This window comes from Channa argus, chromosome 20 (genome assembly GCF_033026475.1).
Source record: "Channa argus isolate prfri chromosome 20, Channa argus male v1.0, whole genome shotgun sequence".
NCBI lineage: Eukaryota > Metazoa > Chordata > Actinopteri > Anabantiformes > Channidae > Channa > Channa argus.
The window spans coordinates 20,047,641-20,073,065 of record NC_090216.1 but is presented as its reverse complement, the minus strand read 5'-3'; the positions used below and the strand labels follow the sequence as shown (position 1 = coordinate 20,073,065).

General features: G+C 37.7%; 2 protein-coding genes across 7 annotated transcripts in view; one reads left to right on the top strand and one right to left on the bottom strand.

Moving 5' to 3' along the window:
- The first annotated feature begins 1,177 nt into the window (after positions 1-1,177).
- Positions 1,178-20,252, top strand: rrn3 (RRN3 homolog, RNA polymerase I transcription factor). Of its 2 annotated transcripts, XM_067487236.1 has the most exons (17): positions 1,178-1,533; positions 1,690-1,746; positions 1,847-1,936; positions 2,640-2,769; positions 6,420-6,479; positions 6,695-6,758; positions 7,799-7,868; positions 8,204-8,302; positions 8,670-8,765; positions 9,322-9,445; positions 9,627-9,757; positions 10,148-10,278; positions 11,404-11,591; positions 11,799-11,907; positions 15,222-15,374; positions 16,564-16,645; positions 18,740-20,252. In XM_067487236.1, the coding sequence occupies exons 1-17, from the start codon at positions 1,438-1,440 to the stop codon at positions 18,836-18,838; spliced, it is 1,779 nt and encodes a 592-aa protein (XP_067343337.1). In that variant the 5' UTR covers positions 1,178-1,437; the 3' UTR covers positions 18,839-20,252. The 2 variants fall into 2 exon arrangements, with proteins under 2 accessions (XP_067343337.1, XP_067343338.1); XM_067487237.1 differs by lacking the exons at positions 1,690-1,746; positions 1,847-1,936.
- The window catches only part of si:dkeyp-72e1.9 (syntaxin-binding protein 4), a 94,776-nt gene continuing 89,455 nt past the window's right edge, over positions 20,105-25,425 (bottom strand). For 4 of the 5 annotated variants that reach the window (XM_067487230.1, XM_067487233.1, XM_067487234.1 and 1 more), the window contains exons 18-21: positions 25,035-25,151; positions 22,232-22,281; positions 21,978-22,114; positions 20,105-21,147 (exon numbers count right to left, since the gene is read on the bottom strand). In XM_067487230.1, the coding sequence (XP_067343331.1) occupies positions 21,089-21,147; positions 21,978-22,114; positions 22,232-22,281; positions 25,035-25,151 (363 nt within the window). In that variant the 3' untranslated portion in view covers positions 20,105-21,088. The remainder of the gene's footprint in view (positions 21,148-21,977; positions 22,115-22,231; positions 22,282-25,034; positions 25,152-25,425) is intronic. The other variant, XM_067487231.1, reaches the window with a different exon arrangement.

Genomic DNA, 25,425 nt, shown 5'->3' with positions numbered 1-25,425 from the left:
GTACCAGGCAATCGCAACATTTTCACATTTAAGTTTTGTTTACATTTTTTCCCATAAAAAAAATCAAGTCTGTTGTCAGAAATGATCAAAAAACATAAAATGTTAAAAGTACATCTGTCAGTGACACGTCATCACTGAAATAGCAGCAGTATTAAACACTCCACAACTGTGCTGCCCTTGACAAGACTCATTAGGTTAAAAATGTTTTCATACATGTACCCAGTACGCTGTAGCCTATACAGTTAATAGACTTCAACCCAAAGAAAAAAAAGAACAGCGCCATTGATTAGAAGGCCATCAATAGTTTTATAGTCTAATAAATAGGATCCACAAAACAACCTTCTGTCTAGTGGTTGGTTGTTAAGATGTGATTCAATTCTCCATTTCAGGATTGCCCATACTCTCAGCAGGACAAGAAATTCCAACGTTCACTTCTTTATATATCTTTATAATCTTGACTTTATTCTGTAAAGTGCCCTGAGATGACTTTGTTGTGAATTGGCGCTATATAAATAAAGTTGAATTGAATTGAATTGAATTGAACTTCTGACACACAACCTGTCCTTGGTTGCATGTTACAGTAGAAAAGTAATCAGAGAACATCTGATCTTGATCACTAACGCTAATGTCAGAGAATTTTGAGCTCCTCAGGTGACTCAGAGCCAGCTCCTCAAAGGCTAGCTGTTAATGTAAATTGTCCTAATATTGATTGAAGGATGTCTTTATATTTATTTAAACATTTATTTCACATTTCATATTTATTTTTTTGGTATTAAAATACAAAGAAAAAAAAAAGCCACCAGCATTACCAAAAACATATATCTTTTTTTTTTACTTTTGGGGGGAGAAAACAATAGAAGTGAACAACCCTAAACATAACTAGGCCTGTTTACACCATTTTTCATTCTACCAATATAACATTATGGTGCTTACCTATTTCCTATTTTTGCAAAAAAAACAACAAACACAAAAACACACAAAAAAGTAACGTGATATTTTTACATTTGCCTCTTTGTTACTATGTTTACCCGATGTAAAACATCGCACACCCCAAAAAACAAAACAACTAAACTACAAAGAAAGAAAACTGCCAGAGAGACTACATGGAAAACAAGCTAGTGGGAAGACTTTAAATGCGACACCTCTGGTGTAACGTTATTCACTTCCTTCAAAACAGGGTTCTCTTCCGTTTTGGCCAGTAGCGTTAGCACATGCGTTTACTTGTTTACACAATAGTGGTGATTTTTTTTTTTTATTACAAAATGTAAAGGCGTTCTGAAAGCCATTTTCAGATCCCTCAAATATGTGTGAAATAATGAATGTAAGTTCGTCTTTTACAGTGCAGTTTGGTTTTCGGCGGCCAATTTTGCATTAGTTTAACAAAAACATGAGATTAGATTATTATTATACATTAGATTTCCACGAGCACAGTGAAATATGGAGACAGACGATCTGGACTTTTTGAACACTCCTCCTGTGAAGACTGTCAGGTTCGGGGGCAGTGTAGCGGATTCGCTAGCTAAACACAAACATGTGAGTGTTAACTTTTTGTTTGTCACTTGAATTAATTTGAAACTTCAGCATCAAGTGGCGCACGCTCAACTAGGATTATCGTCTCAACACTGACATTTCTCTTTGCTCATTGTTGTTATTGTCCTATTCGATTACTGTATGTGGTCTCTATTGAAGGGTGATTCAAGTTATTATGATCTACTGAAACATCAATTGGCAGATCCTGAGATAAAGGTAAGTTAAAGTACAGTGAAGCATTAGGTACTTCAGGTAACAGAGAGGTAGGGAGAAGCAGTGGTTGCTCTGTTTGTCAGCGAGCTCTCTTTACTGACAGGATGCTCAGATCATCAGCTGGCTGCAAGAGTTTCGAAGTTGCGTGACAGAGTTGAACAAGGACCACGAACAACTTATTTATACTATTTTGGTGAGTTTAACAACTAATAGCAATGCGGATGCTTGAGGAATGCACTCTGCAGTTATTTGTTTAGTGCTGTATGATCCCTACGAGACAGGTATGTCACACTCTTATATATTTCTAACTCAAATTTAATACTATATAAAATAAGGATATTCAATACAAGTTTTGTTACCACAGGGAAAACTGCGTTTCATTTTATAGAAGACAGCAGTGAGTGAGATTAGGGGACCTGAAACTATAGTTCATACTTCAGTCTCTCCTCTCTGTCTGTTCTCTATAACCAATGGTGGAGTGGAGGAGGAAGGAGGTTTAACTTCACTAATGTTAGTTTAAAACTGTACATCTTTGTAAGCACAATAGAAACAATTAAATAATTTATTAGCGGCCGTGTTGAACAAAAAAAACCTCTCAGAATAAGACCTCTCTGTCTTGGATCTCTCATCCACTGTTACATTAATCACCGTGAGCTTGTGGGCTGATCATTTACTATGAATGCTCTTAAGAGAAAGCTGTACGTATGCCACTGTATGGTACCTCTTTAACCCAGTTTATCACAAATCGTAAAGCTGAGCAAGTTGTCGACTATTTTGCCAGACCCACATCCCCTCTGCTGGGATTAGAATACCTGCTCAGCAGAGACCTGTATAATGAGGTGGGGGGCAGAAGGTCAATGATAGTGACGGACTTTATATTGCTCATTTCTTTCTAGAGGATTCCGTGGGTGGGCAGAAGCCAGGCTGTGGTGGAAGAGTACATGGCTTTCCTCAGTAATCTGGTCTCAGCACAGACTGTCTACCTGTGTGCCTGCCTCAAGATGGTGGTCTCCCACTTCACACCCAGTATGTTCTTTTTTCCTTAATCCAGTCTTAGTCCAATGGTGACATAATCTTGTCATCCCCGACTCCTCTGATTGCTATCATTGCATGTTTTCAGTTGAATGTGTGTTACTGTGGTGGGAAGAGTAAGGACAAGAACAGATAAGTATAGTTCAGTCAAGCATTTATTATTACAATATTAATATACAAGGCATTGTATAGAAAACACCTGGCTATCTGGAAGCAATGGTGTGTGTATGAGTCAGAACAGGTGATATATATATATATATATATATATAGAGAGAGAGAGAGAGAGAGAGAGAGAGAGAGAGAGAGAGAGAGAGAGAGAGAGAAAAAACACTTAATAACACAACATTACACTTCATTTTACTTCAATCAATTCATTTCATTTCACAAGTTCAGGCGAAAAACCCTTTTTCAGAAAAAAAATTCTGAAAGAGAAATAATAACATGATCAGTATGCAATCACTTTAGAAATGATTTGGAGTGCAGAGTTGATAAACTGGAGCAATATTCGAACACTGGAAATTAAGCACAGTGCTTCACAAACTGAATTACAGTTTAGGGGCGACTGTGGTGCAGGAAGGTAGAGTGGTTGTCCACCAATCTTGCAGTTGTTGGTTTGATCCCCGGCTCCTCCGGTCACATGTAGAATTGTCCTTTAGCAAGACACTGAACCCCAACTTAGTTGCTCCTGGCTCCCCCATCAGTGTGTGACTGTGTGTGTGAATGGGTGAATAGGAAGCAGTGTAAAGCGCTTTTAATGCCAATAGGTAGAAAAGCGCTATATAAGTGCAGAACATACTGTCACTAGAACAGCAAATAATCCAGTTCCTCCACAATAACAACATAAACATCGCAAGTGACTCTAACGGCTTTCACACACACACTACCCAGAACCAACAGAAACATGAAGTCAGACAATATAAACAGAACAAAAAGCACAGGATTGAAGAAAAAAGTTATAGGGATCCAAAGTTTATCTAAATGAGGATTTATCAGTAAGTGTGTATCATGAGCAAACAGGACATAATACGAGCAACATGGACATCTGGTGTTTCCCACACATGCAAAAATACCTGGGCAAACCACCCAAGTATATTTACTGCACCCAAAGTATATATTTGGCCAGTATATATCTTTTTGTTTGTTTTATTTACCAAGAGAATGACATCAATTAGGAGGAAGACCATTTCATCTCACTCTACTGCACCTGTAGACTATTTATTTGCTGCTTAAAATCCAAACAGCATTTCAGAAAGTTCAGTAAGGTTAATTCAATGATTGAATTGACGACAGGACAAATGGCAGTGTGTTTGCACATTGGTTGAAAAACAGTCCATATAAGTTAAGTATCACTTTGTAACAACTCTGAACAACCAGTGGACTAAGTGTCTCTGTATTGCGCTGCATATGCAACTGAAAATTGGAGTCTGTTTTTTGTAAAAAAAAAAAAAATGTTTGGGGGGGCTCGTAGCTTAGTGGTAGAACATTGGTTATTGTGAAGACGTACACCTCTCCAAATGACAGTAAGATCAACTCTGCTTGTTATCTCTCATCGACTGTCATGCTAATTGATTTTCTTTTTTTGCTGTACATAACCTACTATACGGTAACTATTTAGCCCAGTTTACTACAAATCTTCAAGATGAGCAATTTCTGGTGGACTTAAACCCAAACTCTTAAACCCACCCTACACCAAACCTCCAAGATGATCATACAGTTGAATCAGCACATATGAAACAGCCCCTTCATAAGGGGAGGTATTATTATAGTGGATTAGTTTCAGCTAAATGTACCTAAATGTATGTGTATTTTATGATTTTAAAAATACAGTAAAGTAGTTTTATCAGATATTCTCAGAAATGCTGCTCCACAAATGGAAATGAAATCTAATTTTGTTCTGAATTTGTTAAATGCTAATGGTTAATTTTTAAATACTATTAGTGATTACAATGTTATCAATATTCATTGAACGTTTATTTAAGTTGTACATATTTGTCTTTCGTTTGTTTTTGAAAAATAGTATGTGACACAAAAATAAATTGTTGACGAAAACCGTAACAGTCAACCACTGCTCTATAGTCCCAAAACTTTTTAAACTCTTTAGAATATTTATCACATGTCAAGATAACAGTCAATCAAATTGTAGCTGATTCAGGACATTTAATATTCTACTTGAAGCAACTAGCTGTAAGTTGTGTCAGTAGACTGTTAATATGTAAATACAAATAAATTTCATATAATCAAAATTTGTAGTATTTGCACACAGACCACCACCCTTCTGTAAGTAGTAGACAACTCAGCACCTTACTACCTAAACACTCTCATCTAGGTCCTCAATCTTTATTGTCGCTATTAACAATAGAAGTTTTTATAGCGAGCACACACCTGGTTTCAACCTAATTCTTTTTCGGTCTTACTTGAGAAGTCATCATTGTCCAAACATGTATGGTGAATGCTCATTTAATTATAAGGAGTTGAAAAAAGACCATGAACAAGCATATACAGATCCACTTTATCGTGTTGTAAAAGACATTTAATACTTTGCATATGCAGATTACACAATGGCAGCATGAAAACACATTTTTGGAATGGTTTGTAAATTTGTTAGAAATCTGAAATTTACAAAAGTATTTAGACGCTCTGTTTGGCAGACTAAATTGTGGTTAGGGTACGGGTTGTCCTTGAGTGGCCCAGCCAAAGTCCAGATTAAAACCTCACAGAACATGTGTGTTAGAAAGTACGTACGTAATTAATTAATTAATTAATTAATTACTAAAATAAGTTTATTTTTATAATTTGGTGGTTTGGTTTCCATATTATTACCACAATATTACCTCTGTTACCTTGTTATTACAAAAATATTACACCCCTATTACCTAATAACATACTTATTTGCTGTTACTGTACTACCACACTAGGTATAACCCCCTTTGTTACTTTATTTCTGAACCATTACCCCACTGATACCCTGCTATTCCTGAGCTGTAAAGTGCTTGTGATAAACTTCAAAAATCCAGAAGTAAGCCTGTTAATAGATTTACCAATTGCTGCCAAAAGGGCTTGTACATAGTACTAAGTAGAAATAAGTATCTATATATTCCTAATGCTAATTGGGGCGGCTGTAGCCCAGTTGGTAAGGCAGTCATCCATGAACCACAGGGTCAGTGGTTCAATCCTCGTCCCAGATCTATGTCAAAGTGTCTCGGGCAAGACACTGAACCTCCAATAGCTCTTTTCCCTCCCCAGCTGTGCAGTGCCGGTCCAAGCCCAGTAGAAATTGGGGAGGGTTGCGTCAGGAAGGGCATCAAGCGTAAAAACTGTGCCAAATCAACATGCAGACAATGATCCGCTGTGGCAACACTGAACTCACGGGATAAACCAAAAGGACAAAAATAAATAAAAAATACTCATAATACTTAATAAATATATATAAATAAATAATACATTTTCAAACAAATTAAACATTTCCAAAGTAGGTTTTCACTTCATTATGGGTTATTGTAAGTAGAGTAAACCTTTTTTTTCACATCAATTAAAATTTACAATGAAGTAAGGTGTTCAAAAAGAGAAAGACTATGAATACTTTTTGAAGCAGCTGTGTTCCTCCATCAGACTCATGGAGATATAACTTATATCTTTGTTTCCAGAGAGAGTGACCATTTGTGAAGGAGGAGTGGATATCTCTGATTCAGATGATGAAGATGACAGTAAGTGTGCAATTTCCAAGTGCTGTTGTTCTGGAGTGTGAGAGTGTTTTTTACTCTAAAAAGGTAACAAAGAAGAATTGGTGTTTTTGTCCTTCAACGTTAAGGAGAAAAGTAACAGCAGCAAGTGTGAGGTGTGAATGTGAAGGACAGTGTTAAGGTTACATCCTAAGTAAATACAAACAAATTAACACTCTATCTATTCTTTGTTTGTTAAGATCTTCCCAGAAACTTCAATCAGTGTCATCAGGCATTGCAGCTCATTACGAAATATGTTCCATCGTAAGTTACTAACTGCTAATTTCTGGCTCTGAATTTCCTACTAGCAAAATGTTGTGCTTTAAAATAGTTGAGTATTGATTTTGTTATTAAAATAATGCAAAGGCAAAATACTGAAGTATATTTTTTGTTATTTTGAGTTGGTACTTAATGTAATTTATACTGTGCTACAGAAATGGTAAATTCCTCCTGGAGCTAAATTGTCATGTTTACATGTAGCCAAGTTTCTTATCAGATTTTTAATTATGCCCACGTGCAGGACAATGCTGGCTGAAAGAAAGATGAGATCATTGTATTCTTGTTTTTAAATCAAGTCCAACTCACTGAAACGATCAAAAACTGTCTTGCAGAAGTCTAAATAAGTCAATCTCTATCACTTACTCAACAGATCCACAATCTTAGGAGCAGGTTTACTCCTACATTTGAATGGTGTTGTAGCAGGAGTTCTGCGCCACTGTAGAACATTAGACTTTCTTTATGCTAAAGTTTTGGCTTCCTTTTGCAGTATATCTAGGTCATTGTCTTTCTACACTGTGAAATGCCATCTAATGCATTTTAGAGCATTTGGCTAAAACTGAGCAGATAATAAAACACTTTAGAATTCATTCTACTGCTTTTGTCAGCAGTCAGACAAGTTTGTTGGATATGATAACAACAGATTGCAAATGCTATCCCTTAAATAAACTGCTCAGAATTTGTTTTTCTTATTACTAGTTGAGAGAACTGTCAATTGAACATAGATATTGTATAGCAATGGCTGTCATTCCTACGTGGCCTTTTCAGTTGCTTTGACAAAAGACATAAGAAAGCAGTGTAAAATTTAGGCATATCTTCAGTGTTTCAAATCAGATGTGGTGGTGTACAAAGCCAAAATGATAAACAGTGCAATGACCAGCTGGATGCAGTAAATGCTTTATGTTCTAGTTTGAATTAGTAAAGTTAAGCTGTTTATCTGCGTCTGCTGGTGAAGATCTTTTATTGATCTCATTCTCCAAAGACATGGTTTAGTGAATACTGTACTGTAAATGTTTCTTTTCTTTCAGCACAAGTCACTTTCTGATGCCTATTCTACAGGAGAACTTCCCCTTCATACAGAAATCCTCCAGAACCCTGGTAAGAGTAACATCAATGATCGTGCAGACCACACAGCCTTGTCAAATATGACGAAGGTACACTGTGATTGTTAGATCACACCAGATTTGTATGTAGTTGGGGTATATTTTCTTGATCTTGGCATCAAACACCAACAAGTGGTGAATGAATGAACAATGATGTCCTCATCAACCAAAACACTTGCTGGTGACAAGCAGGCATTTAGGATCTTAGAAGTCACTATTAGACAGAATGAGCAGTTTTTTTTTTTTGTTTTTTTTTGCTTATCATAGTGATGATCAGCTGTGAAAATTTGAAAAAGATTTCTCACTCACTTTGGTGGTTGTTCTTTATAGGAGTGTTATGTCCACAACCTCCTGAGAGTGGCTGTGTACATACCATCAATTCGACGAAGTGTACTGGAGCTGATTATTGGACAGATGCTCAAACTGGATGTGAGTGCTTCAAATAATTCCTAAAAAAACACATCTAAAGTGCTTTAGGGGATACTGAGGAGGAAAGGCTGACGGTATTAACTGACATTAAAATATAGCAATAAAGACATTGCAGATGATCACATAATGGTATAAGGCAGAAGTCTCAGAGGTATTAAAACTGTTTCCATGTTCTTTGGAATCCGTACAGACATTTTTAAATTTTGGATGACTTAAGAATCTTAAGACACTACAGCAGCTAATTTATTATAAATTGTATTTAATCACAAAACAAGTCTTGTACTTACACTGGTAAGCATACATATTAATATCCAGTAGAAAATGAGATGTGTCTCTCCTGCAGTCTGTTACAGTGTGTATATTTCAGGTGAGTGTATCCCGGACAGACATTGAGGAGGCAGAGGAGACTGCCGTGCAGAGCCAGGGGGCAGAGACTCAGATGGAAGAAGGACTCTTTGATATGGTAACAGCTAGCACTGTTTGAAATGTTTAGTGTTTCTGCTTTGGTCTCTGACACAGCATAGAATTATAGCAACGATTATGAAGCACTAAAAGAGTAAGTAAAAGTTAAAGCATTAAATGAACAGTTGAATTAAGGATCATGGATTCAGGTCAAATGAGCTAATAGACTGGTGGGAAAACTCAATGTCTATAGAAGCTGTAGCATCACTTGAAGTGTATTTGCTAAAAAGAGACTGATGTATTAGTGGAGTTGAGATAGAAGAATTAAAGTATTTTCATGCATAGTTTATCCTCCAGTTAGGTCACTTGGATTCTATATCTCAATAAAGTTTGTCAGTGATTGATTCTAAACTAAACTAAACTAAATGGTCTAAGTGCATAACCCTACGTCTGCAAGAATAAATAATACCAGTAAATTCTGATGGAGAACATAAACAACTACTTGGACTACACACATTGTAGAAAGGGGTTTAAAATTCACTGTTGTAATACTATTTTCATCCTGCCTGAAATCTACATCCTTGAGTGTGTGTGTGTGTGTGTTGTCTTTGTGTCAGGATGAGGATGTGTCAGCAGATCAGCCATCCAGCACAACTGTGATGGCCCATCCAGTGGCTGAGAGGTTGGACACACTTATGGCAGTGCTGATGGCTTATATCAAGGATACCTGCTATGTCAATGGTAGATGAATGACAACACTTTTACACTGAGATCCAGTGTTTAGCCGATATCTCATCTTAACATGAGACTAAACATTTGTGAGACCTAGACCAAGTCCAATCAACTAAGAAATGTTAAACAAGCTATTTACTTTGTCCAGGGAATGTGTGCTAACATATTAAATGATATTTTTTTTCCTTAGGCTCCCTTCATGTGGAAAGGACTAAGGAACTGTACAAAGATTTGTTGAGTGTGTTTGACAAGCTCATTCTGCCAACACATGCCTCCTGTCACGTCCAGTACATCCTCTTTTACCTCTGCAGTTTCAGATTGGTCAGTTCACTATTCATATGCAATTGTCCTGTTCTTAGAACATGGATGCAAAAGCTGCACCAGTCACTTTTTTATATTAACAGTTTTTCAAATGTGAAAGATGTCTAATGTGAAACCCAGATAAATGCCATCAACCGTTCAGTTCCACACAGCTTTTTTCATTTCAGATTCATTTTACTGGCCAGCTTTTTTTTTTTTTGTTACACTAGTTTTCAGCAGTAAAAACACATTTTAAATGGAGATTGTCTGAGTGTCCCACAAAAATGTCACACTCCACATTCTTTTGCTTTTACTGCACATTGAAAAAAAATGTTTTTTTCTTATTTGGTTGTGTACCCTCTTTGAGATGTGTCCTGTTTTATATAGTGTTTTCTGTGTTATCTATCTCAGGCCCTTGCAGAGGCTTTCCTGGATCACTTGTGGAAGATCCTCCAGAGTCTTTCTCAGCCTGCCATCCTTCGCCAGGCTGCTGGAGGATACCTTGGAAGTTTCCTGGCCCGAGCCAGGTTCATCCCTGTGCTGTGAGTTTTTTTTAGACCGTTACTACCACATTTAGGTGCTAAGTTGTGTGTTATTTTTACACTTTTACAGATGCCAGCATCCCAGTATTAACACTGCATTCACGCTGAACTCCGTCAAAACATTAGTTTTTGTGAGCGTGTTTATTATGCCAGTGTCATAACAATTTCACATCATGAGTTACATCTTGTGTAATGACTATCCCACACAAACACACACATCAGAAACACACTGCATAATGCTTTAAAATAATAAGTTGACCACCTTTAGATGGTGTTATTCAAACTGAGTCTCTTTTAATGCTGAGTCCGTCAGGTTGCTCAGACTATGTAGACTAATAGTGGTTTTAAAAACATGACATACATGGTAAACAGATAATATAGAAAAATGTATACATTATTAATCCCGATGGGGAAATTGTTGGAAAGCTATACATAGATGAAGATGCTCCAACAGGAGTTTTGCTGTCTTGTCCAGGATACTTCAACATGTGGCCAGAAGGAACCTGAAGTTGAACCACTGGCCTTGTTGTTTGTGGATGACTGCTCTACCACCTTAGCTAGTCACCCATTTGTAAAAGTAACATTGTTACTTTTTAAAATTACATCCACAAACAAAGGCAAGAATTAGGTACATTTACAAAAACGAGTAATATTTCCTTTCCAATCACCACAAATTGGCAGTTCATAGCAGAAATATCAAGTTGGCTGCTTGATTAGTTTGGCTGGCATGTTATTATTGTTTTCTATTTGCAAGCTTACTGTTTTGTTTGAGATCAGACTACTTTTCCATTTTTCAGCACCTACTGTACATAGCTCACCATTGTTTTTCGTTCAGTCTGAGATGGGGTTTATATTTCTGTAATGTGTAATAATGTTCATTCAGTTTAACAGGTTTTGCAGAAACACTGAGTCAATGTGCTTAAGCCTTTTTATGTTAGGAAAAACCCTGCTGTCATGGTGGCATAAGAGTGTGTGTGTTGCAGCATATTGGCACAATAATCCCTTTTCTTTCTGTCGTCTCCACTAAAGAAAGCTGAAAGCCAGAGAGAGCAGCTCATTTTTTTTGTTCCATGATTATCCAGTTGTTGGCCTAATCCAGTGTCCTCATCCTCCCGCCCCAAATAGCACTGTGAGGGCCTGTCTGGACCTGCTTCTTTCCTGGATTCACCACTACATTGATGACCAGGATAGCAGTGGCAGACAGGCCTGCTGTGACATTAACCTGCATGGGCCGTTCTACACTGCCTGTCAGGCTGTCTTCTACACCCTCATCTTCAGACACAGAGCAATGCTGGAGGGCAGTATGAAGAAAGGTATGAAACCCAACTGTGAACCGCTGTTCAATAGTTACTGTTTCCTGCCAGTGGTACTGGATGGAAAACATGGCAACAAATCAAAATCAAATAATGGCTTCATACTATTGCATTTATATTTGCAACACAGTCCATGTAAGAATAGCACTGATCAATGGTAACAGTTAAATTAGCGTATGTGTTTGTGTGTTTCTATGTGTGTGTCAGGGCTGGAGTACCTGCAGAGTCTGAACTTGGAGCGGATAGTGATGTGTCAGCTGAACCCTCTTAAAGTCTGCCTGCCCTCAGTCACAAGCATGTTTGCTGCCATCACAAGGTAAACACACCGTGTCACTGCTCTCTGTCCTTGCTGAGGTGTATTAATCCTATTTTACAACCTGTAAATCTCCTTTACATCACCAAATAAGTCGTCACAACTAAAACTTTTTGTGACTTTACTAGTGGTGATGGTAAACATGGAAGTACTGATCACAATGTACAGCTACTACTTTCTACTGATGTCAAAGTACAGTGCACTGTGTGGAAGTAAAATGTATTTCAATACAATTAAAGCTATTTTTAACTACAGTGTTTACAGTTACCTACTTTTATAGTCTACGCCCTCCATGCTCCCTCTTATTTAACCTTTGATAAACATGGAGGTTTACATTGCATATTTAATTTAATAATAATAATAATAATAATAAATGACATACATTTGCAGAGCTTAAATGGACATTAATTTTATTATTTAGAAAAACATTTGAGAACCTTTTCACCACCCTTTTCCAAAACTTTCCCAAAGCATGTTGTTTGTTATCTGTTATGAGGAAATTAGTTTGTCTAGGCAGTAAAACACAGTAATTTTGTTTATTTGCATTACACAGCCTGCTCATATCATCTGTCAAGTTAGTAATTGTGACAACAGCGTAACAGTGTTTCCTGTGAATCCTCTACTACCTTCATTAAACAAACTCTGGCCACAGAGGCCCTGACATACACACCTCCCAAATCTCAGCAATGGCTTATGTGGAGATGTTCATCGATTGGGCAATGACGGAAGCTTTTTTAGTGTACTCATTTAGTTTTCACTGTGTTTGATAAAAGGCTGAACCTTTATTAGAATACAACAGGGTCCCACTTAAGTGTTATGAAATGAGTAGTTTAGCTTATGACTTTTTGTTTAATAAAAGGAAAATTTAAAAAGGTAAAATAAAAGAAGTCCTGGTTTGGTAGCATACACTACTTCACATGGGCAACAAATTGTTTGGTTAATGAAAACTGAAATAGTTTCACAATTTACCAGTTACACTCCGCTCCCAAAGTATTGGAGCAGTGAGGCCAAGTCCGTTATTTCTGCTTGAGACTAAAAGCATTTGGGTTTGAAATCAAAACATGAATATGAGACAAAAGATCAATATTTCAGCTTTTATTCCCAGATATTTGAAGGTAAAGTTAAATAAAACATGACTGGGTTCAAACAAAAGATGTTACCTCCTAAGTTGTGTATCAGATCCAGATGAAAATCTCTCAAAATATTTATAGGTTTATTCAATAAAGACATTGGACAGGACATTGTAGTGTCAAGTACGTCACATCCTCATCCAAGCATCTGAACTCCAGAGGCTTCACATACTTTCCCATGTCTTTGTAAAATTGTCCTCTCTACTTCTGTGAAATTCAGTTAAGTAGACCACACACCAGCAGAGCATCCTGCCAAAGAACCATTTCGGCAGAGATATGGAAAAAGTCATCAGATTCTATCAATTGTTTTGTTAAAATCCCTGTTTAACCCTTACAGACGCCAAGCATTGTGAATTGAAGAACACCCGCATTTAATTTCTGTTTCTGGATTGTTTGTTCATTTTCAGCAAATTAAAATGTGTTAAATTATATCCTGCCCCCTTTTGGATAGGAACATCTACCGCATGTATAAAAGAAAAACATGTGCGAACGTATCCAAGACTATTAACATTGTAAATATTATAAAGAGTCAAACTATTCAGGGTTTAAAGTCTTACCATTTTCTCCCAGTTAAAATTCCACCCTTCCCACTATTCCACAGCACTAATCTGATCAAGCCATCAATACCCTCAATATACACTATATTGCCAAAAGTATTCGCTCACCCATCCAAATAAATGAATTCAGGTGCACAAAGCAAGGTCCATAAAGACATGGATGAGTGAGTTTGGTGTGGAAGAACTTGACTGGCCTGCACAGAGTCCTGACCTCAACCCAACAGAACACCTTGGGATGAATTAGAGCGAAGACTGCGAGCACTGTGGATTATGTATTTCATAAACACACTCCTAAACCTCATTTAAAGCCTCCTCAGAAGAGGTGAAGCTGTTATAGCTGCAAAGGGCCGACGTCATATTAAACTCTATGGGTTAAGAATGGGATGTCACTAAAGTTCATATGGGTCTAAAGGCAGGTGAGCGAATACTTTTGGCAATATAGTGTAGGTAACTGTGACTTTTCCCAATAATTTGTTTTTTGGGTGAAATACTACTTATATTTTCTTTTCGGGCCCTAAAGAGTTACTGACCTGAATCTTTGATAGGGAAGTTTCAGAGTAAGTTTGAAACGGAAGTGCAGGGCTTGACTTTGAGCTTTTTAACCCACTTTCTCTTCGGACAAGTAGCTGAGATAATTTTGTCATTGACTGAGGGATTTTAGCTTCGAATTAAAGAATTCATTTGTTTTTCGACAAGAGCTTTTCACCAACGGGTGACAGAGTTTGTCCATCTTTCAGTTCTGCTATAACCACAAATGCAAATGATCAGCAACAAGGAATCCGCAAACGTGAAGCTAATCTGAGTATTTTCAAGAGTTTAACAACACAGATCATTTTCCACATTCAAACAGTATAAATTTAACTGGCAGCCGGAGCTCATGTTGTTGAAGGAGATTTGAACGGTGAATGATTTGTCTATAGTGGATCAACATTATTAAGTTAGGACGGTTAGGACAGCATCGAATGAAAAATAAAATGACCTCGACTCTGGTTCACCTGAAGTGAGAGATTGTGGACACAAAGTTCGAATGTGTTGCATACAGCTGTACAAAACAATTTAAACCAATTTGTGGAGCATCATAAATAAATAAATCATAAATAAATCAACACTGCAGATTCACCTGCGGATTTCACTATTTTTCACTCGGCTGGTCGATCATAGAGTTTACTTGCCCCGGGCAAGCAATAATGTCAAGCCCTGGAACTGTGTCTTTGAAGCTACTAATCAGAATACTATAGTATCTGGTGGATAGTATCTATATGTATCTGGTAATGTAGAAATTAAAGTGGTATAAAGTAGAAATATTCAAGTGAAGTATGGCACCAGAGGTACTACTGTTGTTGGTTCGATCCCTGGCTCCTCCACATGTTGAAGTGTCCTTAAGCAAGACCCTGAACCCCAACTTGGTAGCATTCATCTGCATGGCAGCTCCCTCATCAATGTGTGAGTGTGAATGGGTGAATAAGAAAAGCACTATATAAGTGCAGACCAGTTTCCATTTACCGAAACTGTACTTGACAACAGTACTTGAGTAATTTAACTTATTTTCTACTTCACTATAGCTATAAATAATCAAAATGATGTTGGCATTTTTTCCTCCTTCTTACAGCAGCTGATGTTTTTGTTGTAGGAAGTATCAGGTGGCGTTCTGTTATACCATCATAGAGCGGAACAATCGTCACGTGCTACCTGTGGTTCGCAGCTCAGCAGGAGGAGACAGTGTGACCACAAACACCAACCCTTTGGACAGCTTCTTTCCGTTTGACCCCTACCTACTCAAGAGGTACAATGATGGATTTCTGTATTTCTTTTGTTTTCTCAAATTTTGGTCTTGTGACTTCATTATTATTAAGCCTTATTACATATTAAATAGCATGTTGAAATGTAGGGTCTTGTTTTAAGTGTACAAGTGTGGGCATGGTGTCTGAGCCATGAGCAGGTGTGTAAGCGCACCTGCTATTTGGCTCATGTACGAGCAGCAACAGAGAGCAGTAGGCCAGGGTGAGGTGTGTTAATAAAAACACACCACACCTAATTTTCATCACTTTGAAATTGAGCAACCCACAGTAGCTATACAGCTCAACAAATGGAAAGAATGCAATCTAGAAAATTGTGTTTAAAGCTGTTTAAATGACCACATCAATCTACATGTGAATTATTTCTACTTGTGGCACACAATAATTAGTCCCATCATCCAAAGCAACATTTGTACCAAACAACAGCAAAACACAAAATGCTTAATTTGCTAAAAAGAGAATTGGAATGTAGGCAGTGGCGAACACGACTGATGATCTCTTGTAATCCGTTATCTTCCACTTGGCAAATTCAGTTAAGTGGCGTTGGAGCTAGAGCTGTCGTCCACCAATCCCACAGTTGTTGGTTCCATCCCCGGCTCCTCCAGTCGCATGTCGTAGTGTCCTTGAGCAAGACACTGAACCCCAACTTAGTTGCTCCCGGGGAGCGTTGGCCAGCTCCCTTATCGATGTGTGTTCAATTGTGAGTGCGAATGGGTGAATGAGAAGCAGTGTAAAGTGCTTTCAGTACCAAAAGGTAGAAAAGCGCTATTCAAGTACAGAACATTTATCTTTTACCATTTGTATAACAGAAGAAATGAACCAGTCTTAATATAAAATTGTAGGTGTTACTTTGTGTCATTGGCACTTTTCCTCCACTTCGGGCCATTTGCCATGATTTAATCAGGATAAACAGTGAAGGGTTGTGTGGGGGTTCATGGTCCTGGACTCGCAGCACTGTCATCTGCAAATCCTTGCCTGTTTGCCATGTGTCTGCAGCTGGTACTGTGTGTGTGTGTATTAAATTGAACATACACTTTATATTTGCATGCTTTTAGTGGGTCCTCTGTTTCAGGTACATCAAATATGCAGAAAATCAACCTTTTTTGAAGCTTTATAATACCGACATATCAGGTCCACAGAAGTGATGAAAACATGACTGTGTGTGTATATGTACAGGTCTGGTCACCCGATTGAGCCACTCTATCAAGTCTGGGAGGAAATGGCAGACACAGAGCTGTTTCCTGCCACAGGCCAACAGGTGAGATGACATGAAGGTGACTGTTAAAGAAATCGTCCAACCATTTACTGTTGCACTGCCATTATTTTGGTGATCTTGCACAAAAAAGTTAGACAGTTAAGGTTGCATCAAATCATTATTTTAATTTCACATTATGATATTGGTTAATCATTTTATTCATATATTATTTGTGGTCGCAAATTTTTTTCCAGCATAAAGGGGTCAGCAGAGACTTTCTTCAGTGGTCTTTGTGTTTAAAACATTGTTTTAAACACGCTTATTCATGTTTTAAACAATGAACAAGGACTTTTTCTGTCAGTCAATGAATAGTTTGTTAAACTTTAAAGTTCTAAAACGTCATAAAGGAAACTTATTTAAACTAATCAGATACATTACATTACTAATTACAATACCTAATCAGACCTTTATCATAAGTGCAAGAGAAACCACATTACTGGAAGTCTTTTTATACATGTGGCAGACAAATTTGATTTCTCCTCTACCTCACACTTATTTTGGAAGCCTGGCTAAAATTTTAACTATATAAAAGACACTGTTTTGGTTTCTTTTTTGGGGGGGAGGTTAAAAGATAATTTAGATATCTACAGGGCATATTATGTTTAATTTTCACTTGTCACACGTGTTATTGTAGAAAACTGATTAGCAACCTGTATACACACACCATGCATTCAGAAAGTATTTTGTTATGTTGCAGCCTAATATCATTTTAAAAATATCTGTAAATGTATTTAAAAAAAAAAAAGAAATATCAAATTTACATAAGTATTCAGGTCAAGACAACTGCCTGCAGAGTTCAGAGAGGCACAAATCCGGGTAAGGCTACAAAAAGATTTCTGCAACACTGCAGGTTCCTAGCAGCACAGTGTCCTCCATAATTCTCAAATGAAAGATGATTGGCACAACCATGACTCTTCCAAGAACTGGCTGGCTGGCCAAACTGAGGGGCGACTTAGTAAGAGAGGACAGTCTGACTTAATGGAGTAAAGTACAGAGATATCCTCGATGAAAACCTGTTGCGCCAAAGGTTTTCCTTTACTCTGTGAATGTCCTAGAGTAGCACAGCCAGAGCCTATTAAACATCTTTGGAGAGAAAAATGGTTCTTTACTGATGGTCCCATTCAACCTGACTGAGCTTGGGAGGATTTGCAAAGTAGGATAGCAGAAAATCTCCAAATTCAGGTGTGCAAAGCTTGTTGCATCATACCCAAAAAGACTCTAGTCTGTAACTGTCAAAGGTGCTTATTTATTTTATTTAACCTTTATTTAACCAGAAAAGTCCCTGTTGTGTGACACCTTGGTAATGAGACACCTTTTCATAGGCCATCAGCTGGGATAATATTATTTGCACTGACCAGATGGATCTGATTGATTATAGCTGGAGTTTAGGCTTTCCATGCCTTTTTGCACCTCCCTTTTTTCACGTGTTCAATAGTTTTTCCCTGTGTCATTCCACATTATTACACATAACTTAATTTATGGACATCTATGATTTAATTTCTTTGCATGTGTGGATTGCATGGGTTGTTACCAACATCTGCTAAACATTCGATGTCAATAGCACCGTTGGAAATATATTTAGTGAACAAATATTTTTAATTATTTAATTGCTTGTTTTTTTTAATTATTACTTATTTTACCCACTGTATGTACATTGTATTTCATTTCGTTTCTTAATTTAAAAATTGTGTTTTCACTTAGTCATTATGGGGTACTGAGGGTAAATTAAAGGAAAAAAATTAACAATTCTATTAGACTGCATCGTAACAAAATTGAAAAAGTGAAGGGGGTCTGAAAACCTTCTGAATGTGTTGTATATAAGTTTGGATAATTTTCTACAGTAAATGAATTAGTCAGTCAAATTTCTGTCTTATTTATTTAATTTCTCGATCTAGTTTGAGGACTGATAATGGTTTAGGTCATACAGTATTAATAGAGAAATAGAGAAACTTGCAGAGATGACAAAGTATCTGAACAAAATAAAAAAATAATGTACATGTGACAGGGAAACATGAGATTTGACTTTATGTTGAGTGTGAGTTGTCTTATTGTCACTTAAACTTTTGTGGTTTTGGTTGTTGATTCTGTGCCTATCAGGGTGTGAGGGATGAAGAGGATGACTTCCTGTATGGGGAGACACCTCAGACTGAGGGCATTGTGGGAATGACGCCCAGTTCCTACGACTCAAACTTGTAAATCCAAGCACTGTGGGATCACGCTCTAATTCATCTAATTCATAATGTTCTGATGGACCCCCCAGTTTTCACAAGATCTTCCTACTCGAAGTCCTGAAGCATTTGAGGACCAACAGAACATATAAATATGTATCTGTACTGTGACTGATTTATCCGTTCTGTTTGACTTTTTCCTGTGACTGATCTCTGTTCCAAGCACAATGTTAACAAACAAAATATTTAGTAGGGGATCCTGAATAATCACTGCAGTAGTCAAGAAAAGAATTTACGTTGGGAAATATAACAGCATGGAAAGTTAGTTAGAAGCGACTAGGATAGACCCAAGTGAAATCTAAATAGAATTGTTTTGTAAAAATTCAACTGAGCTTTATAAGTCCTTAGATTGTGTGGCTTCTAAAGTATAATTGTACAGTTGTTCAGTGAAATGAGTTTCATAAACAAACTGTCCCAGAAACTTAATTGTTTCATGTCCATACACAGAACGTGTATTTCAAGCACCTTGGAAATGAGATATGATTAATGCAATAAAACAATTTATTTCAGCTTCATGGTAAACAAAAGGGATTGAGCAACATACAGAAACAAGATGCTTTAAAAAATATTGTTCCACTCCAACCATCAGAGAGCAGGAGGTCAGCAAAAGGATGGGGAATGTAAGGGTGGTGCCCCACAAGAGCTTATAAAAATAAACACCAGTTGTAGTAATTTTTGCAAAATATTCAACTTAAAGTTCAGATTTAAGTTGAAGTTGACAACAAACACCACAAATCACTGAGATGTCTCATTGTGGGTTTTTTTGTGGTATTATTTTTCTAGTGGATCTCTGAAACTGAAGGGATCCTTCCATCATAACACATTGTCTATGTAGTGTCTGAAAGGTGATCAGAACAGTAACTGAGATGTTTAAGATTTTCAAAGTTAAAGCAATAACTATAATATTGTTAAATGAAAACGTGATGCAAAACAGTAATAAGCATTCCCATGTTTTTTTAAACTGTTGGTGACAAAAAATTCAAAATTAGTTTTTTCTTTTGAAAACAGTGAAATATTTCAGTTTTAACATGCCGTCTTTGTTGTATTTAAAATCAGCAACAGGTTTCAAATGATTTGTGAAATATAGTTCTCTTTATTTGTATTTTACATTGCACATCATGCTTTGTGTAAAACTGCAGGCTGTGACACAGCTTCAGATCATTTTGTCCTATTCTGTAAAACTGTCAACCTGTGTAAATAAATGTTAAGATTCTGAACAAAAAAAGACATCAGGACCAGTCATCAGTTTTTCTTTTATTACAAAACTGTAACAGAATATGAGGCCACACCAAGATGCAATCTGGCTGAATGACAGGACAATCAGATTGTTTAAAAAGCATTTTTCATCTGCTTGTAGAAATAAAATCAATGTTTCACATGGAGCCTATGACTGATCTATTCCTAGAATGTGTGACTACCAAACAAGTTAACACAACTGAAGCTACAGCAACATTAAAGCCACTCCTGGATGCAGGAGACACAAATCAACCATGCATGAAATGAAGCAGCAGACAGCTAACACTGCTTCATTATCTTCAAAAAGATTCTTTGCTTTTTATGTCCAACTTCTTGCACCAGGAGTGTTAGCACGATGGAAAAATGGACACTTGTTAATCTTTATTGTTTTTCTACTTTTTGCTCAACAGTTCATAAATTCTATAACAAATCACACAAGTGACGGTGTGTGAGGGAGGCAGATGGCAAGTTATTATAACACAGAGGAACATTGAACCAACAGGCTCAGGATCATCTTTTACAAGCAAACCAGTCCACCACCACTGCAATCCATTTAGGGGATCTTTATGTGTTTATGGAGTTTGAAACGATCACTCAGTTAGTATTTAACAGAGGTACTGTCATGGACTGTCATGCAACTTCTGCAACACTGCTGGTCAGAGTAACAGTAAGGAGAATTCCAACAGATATTTTATTTGGCAGAGCACTTCTCATAGAGACTTCTGTACATATGATGTTGAATGATGAGAGTCCTTGGGTCATGGCTGAGTCCAACACATCAAAAGACGATACTGATGTGCTGTGTATGAGCAAGCTTTGGCATTAAAATGGACTTTGTTGTGTCTGTCACTATGACTTAATGGTTTTTGTCAGTTATGTCATTATTTTATGATGATGTGTTGCATAGCACTGTGTCAGTCTGGTAGCTGTGTTGTTGTCAGTCATGGGTTTGGACTCTTCTGTCTGCCCAGGCCCCTCAGGCTCACATAGGATGAGGACTGACACCTGGAGCTGCCACCGCTTCTGATGCACTCACTCTTGCTGCAGGCCAACCACACATGGACACAAAACAAGCATTATTGATTTTTCATCTGCATGTATGGTAAATGGTCTGCACTTATGCTTTTCTACATTACTGATAGCCAAGATGCTTTACACTGCTTCTCATTCACCCATTCACACTAACACCAATGGGGGAGCTGCTATGGAGCTGGCCCTCACTCACCAGGAGCAACTAAGTTGGGGTTCACTGTCTTGCTCAAAGACACTTTGACGTGCGATTGGAGGAGCCTGGGATCAAACCAACACCCCTGGGATTGGTGGACGACTGCTCCACCTCCTGAGCCACAGCCACTTGTATGTGTATGGTCTGTTAGTGGTTGGCTATGATTAGTTTTTATAGGTTTTGTTGTTACTCTGTGGCAAGATTTAAATGTTAAGAATCAGAAGTAAAACTAACAAAAGATTACATTGGATAGATAAAATTATTCATTTTTTAAACAAAAAAGTTATTCTCATTATTCATTTTGAGTTAATTTTTCAAAATGATAGCTCAGGTATAAGGCATTTTTCATGGTTTGATTGAAGCATTCGACTAGTTAAAAGCCTTAACTTTAGATTCAAATTCAATTTATCTGTCAAGTTTAAAACAGTATGTTTTATGCATGTAGCCTTATGTTTTATTATATTATTTAATTCTGTGCACTGGCTCACATTAACGACACGTGGTCATCTCAAGACATCTCTTTGCTACCCTAGGGCTGCTCCAATTAAAATTAGAACCGCTTCTGATGAGTTTTAAAACTTCTCAGGAAGGAAAACTTTGGAACAAGGTGGCTTTACAGCATAGTGTCTTTTCTAGTCTTTTCTACCTGCACCTTGGTCATCAGCAGAGAAAGAGCAGACTCCCTCCACCAGCTCCTTGGCCTTCACAGCCAGTTGGAAGGCAAGATCAGGAAGCTGTGATGGGGTTTCAGGGCTGTCAGTGACTGGAGATGACTTGTTGCTCCTGATAGATAAAAAGATAGATCAATAGATAGATTGAAGCCATTACAGCTGGACTCCTACAATATTACTGTAGAACAAATAATGTGATGTTAAGAAGTAGATGTTCTGGATGTCTTACCCGGCTTCTCCTCCAACCAGGCTTGGTGTTGTCAGCACCTTGTGGACATTCTAAAGACAGACATAATATAAAAGTTCTGTGGGGTCCAGTAAAACCAGTGCAGACAAGTGAAGATGACAAAGTCTTTTCAGAGAAATGAAAAACGCCCGATTTGCAAGTAGAAATTTCCCACTCAAAAGCTGATCTGAAGAACTGGGCTAACCTTATCTTATTTAGAGGTTTTGGTGTTTAGGGCCATCAGTGGCTGGAGCCACCAGCGGCTCAGCTGGTAGAGTGGCCGCCTACTGACCATATAGGGTCGGGGGTTTGCGCCCCGCCCCTCCCAACCACATGCCAAGCGTCTCTGGGCAAGACACTGCCCATCCCCAGCCACACAGTGCTGGCCCCAAGCCCAGTCAAAGTTGGGGGAGGGTTGCATCAGGAAGCGCATCTGGCATAAAAAATAAATAAAAAACTCTGCCAAATCAACATGCGGACAAATGATCCACTGTGGTGTCCCTGAACTCTCAGGATAAGCCGAAAGGACGAAAAAAATAAGTGTCTGGAGCCCTCCCCAATTTTTACCAAGCTTGGGACCGACATTAGATATACAGTGTATATCTGGGGTTGGGCGGTTTGGGGGATCTGTGAAGACGCCCAAGGAAACTTGGGAGAGTTGGGGAACAAACAGCTGTCGCTACAGTTAGAAGGCGGCTTCTCTACCAACTGAGCCACTGCTGCCCCTAAGTTTTTGGGACAATCTAAAATTGGTGCAGTTGGCAAAATGGTTCTGATGAATTATGGACATGTCTTTAAGTTATCAAACCTTATTAACACAGATTGAACAGTAAATCAGAACACAAAATCCAAGGTTTTTGGTGATATTAGAGTTAAGATTAATAAGACATTTGTCACAATATAAAGCTGTAGTCTCAACGATCAGCTGCACCACCCTCTGTTACATCAGTAACAGATCTCCAATAAAGGGTGTGACAGTCCAGTAAAAGTCTTTCATAAAAGATTCACCTTTGCTTTAGTCATGTCTCTTCAAAGTAGCCTCATCGATCCTCACTCTTTAAAACAACAATAACGTGTTTGACACAGCCTTAACAATAAACAGCATGACTGAGGAGCGACGAGGTGAGAAATAAAGTAATGAGAATTACCCAAGGAAAAGACAAGAGAGGGGAGGAAACAAGAAAATGTGTTGTAAGAGACATTAAAAGTCCTTTTGCTGTTAACCATAGTTAATAGTTCCATAGTTAAGAGACGACTATTTCTGCTGAATCAGCTGTCAGTCTGACTTCAGAACTTCTGTGGTCAATTTTGTTAATGTTAATGATGATATTATTAATAGGAAGTAGTAAATCTTAAAAATCCTGTAGTGTATAAATAAAGCTAATCATAGTTCGTTGTCACTTAGAGCTATGGTAAAACAAATCTAGGCATATAACCTATAAATAAATTAAATAAAACCATGGATCGTACTTTGCTTCTGTTGTGTATTTCATTATTAGCCTATGTTGGGTGCGATTTCATATCTGTCTGATCAGCTGCAAAGTTCAATCACCAACAGGTTGTTAACAAAGAGGTGTATTGGTCCGGTAAGAGACTTATGTGAAAGATGCTCATGTATACCTTCACTTGTCTTTCCTCAAACATTGCTCCTCGATCCTTAAAGCAAAATATGAGGCTTTGGGACATTTTTCAACATGTAGGACAGAAACAACTTCTAGGGCAACCAAGGGTCAAGGATCGATCAATTAAGGGAGTTAGGGTCCACTGAATGTTAAGGCTGGTTTATTAATCTGTCCAGAGAATTGTGCAGTGTGTCGTTCATCCACTTGGGAGCAGGCTGGTTCTATTATACAACAACCCAGTGAAATGTTCACAAATGTCATTGAATTAGTATTTGGCTCGGTTGTCTGTTGAATCCACAGTTTGAGGCTACCATGAATCTGCATGTCCCAGTTTGCAGGATTATACATTGTGACACATGAAAATTGTCAGTGACTAAGGCCTATTAAGTGATTTATTACTTTTATCAAAATCTACAGACTGTAGAGATCTGCCGCTGTATTTGGACAGTGACATTTTTTTCCTTCCGACTGTGTCTTTCTGTACATAAACGCATAGTGCCTCAAGTTAGGGGGTCAAAAATAACTGGACTGAAATCAAATAAAGTCCTTTGCAAATATCCAGACACTTTGCATCATCACTGCTCTTCTACGTCTTCACTGCAGCCACTCACAGCTCTTGCTAGCTGTAGAGCTGCCTGCTTAAGAGTATTATAAGGATGACTTTTTTTTTTTGAAGTCAGCATCTCCTGGGTTGAAAGCCAATGGGAATTTTTCATTTCAAGAAATGAATTTTTGGAAGAGATTGACAGCTTCTGACCAATTTTAAAAGGTAATTATCTTGCTGACAGACCACCATGTTTGTCTGCAAGCAAGTTCGTCTCCTGTTGTTGGATCCTCAGCAAGCGGAATAAAGCTCAACCTATTTTATGAAAAAAGAACTTCTGCATTTATCCAGATGCTTATGTCATCAGTGTTTGTTTTGGTCCTTGAAAGTTTGTTTGACATTGTGTAGTTCTCCTGTGAAAGACCTTTTACAATAGTATTCACTTTAATGTGAGATATGTATATTATAAACAGTTTTTATAAGACTGCTGACATATGCTGGTTCACCATCTATTGCACCTAAAGAACAAAATATGATTTTTTTTTAGTTAAGACAGAAAAGAAAACCAGAAGAAAATCAGAAAACCCTCCCTCCTTTACAGAATCAATCATTTTCACTACATGTCCATTTATAGCTGTACCTGTGCAAAACCCAATAATTTCTTGTTCGAGATCTCCAGGTGTTTCCTGCTCAGCTCCGACTTCTTCAGCTGGCAGTCAATGGCCGTCAGCCTCCTGTTCAACTCCAGCACTTCCTCCTGAAAGACAGAGTGAGACAACCAATCATTTCTGACAATGTTGTAAACAATGTAGCTAATTTGCTTACTAATTTGCTCATTTACACACCCTGTTTGCTGCTCTGTGTGTCACCTAGTGCTCATGTGGGGTATTTTGTAATCACACAAACAATCCTTCAGTTTGCCTCAAAAATTAAAATTTTCAAAAGTTGGAGACATATGGATTTTACTAGCATAATTATATATAAATATTTACAACCTTTCCCCTAGTTCTCACATTAAGTTTGTACAGTAA

Bases quoted from the DNA above. Each gene is read 5' to 3' on its own strand.
- rrn3 (XM_067487236.1), top strand. From the start codon at position 1,438: ATGGAGACAGACGATCTGGACTTTTTGAACACTCCTCCTGTGAAGACT. The intron at 11,592-11,798 runs GTATGAAACCCA...TGTGTGTGTCAG, and splicing joins GGAGGGCAGTATGAAGAAAG to GGCTGGAGTACCTGCAGAGT. The intron at 11,908-15,221 runs GTAAACACACCG...TTTTTGTTGTAG, and splicing joins ATGTTTGCTGCCATCACAAG to GAAGTATCAGGTGGCGTTCT.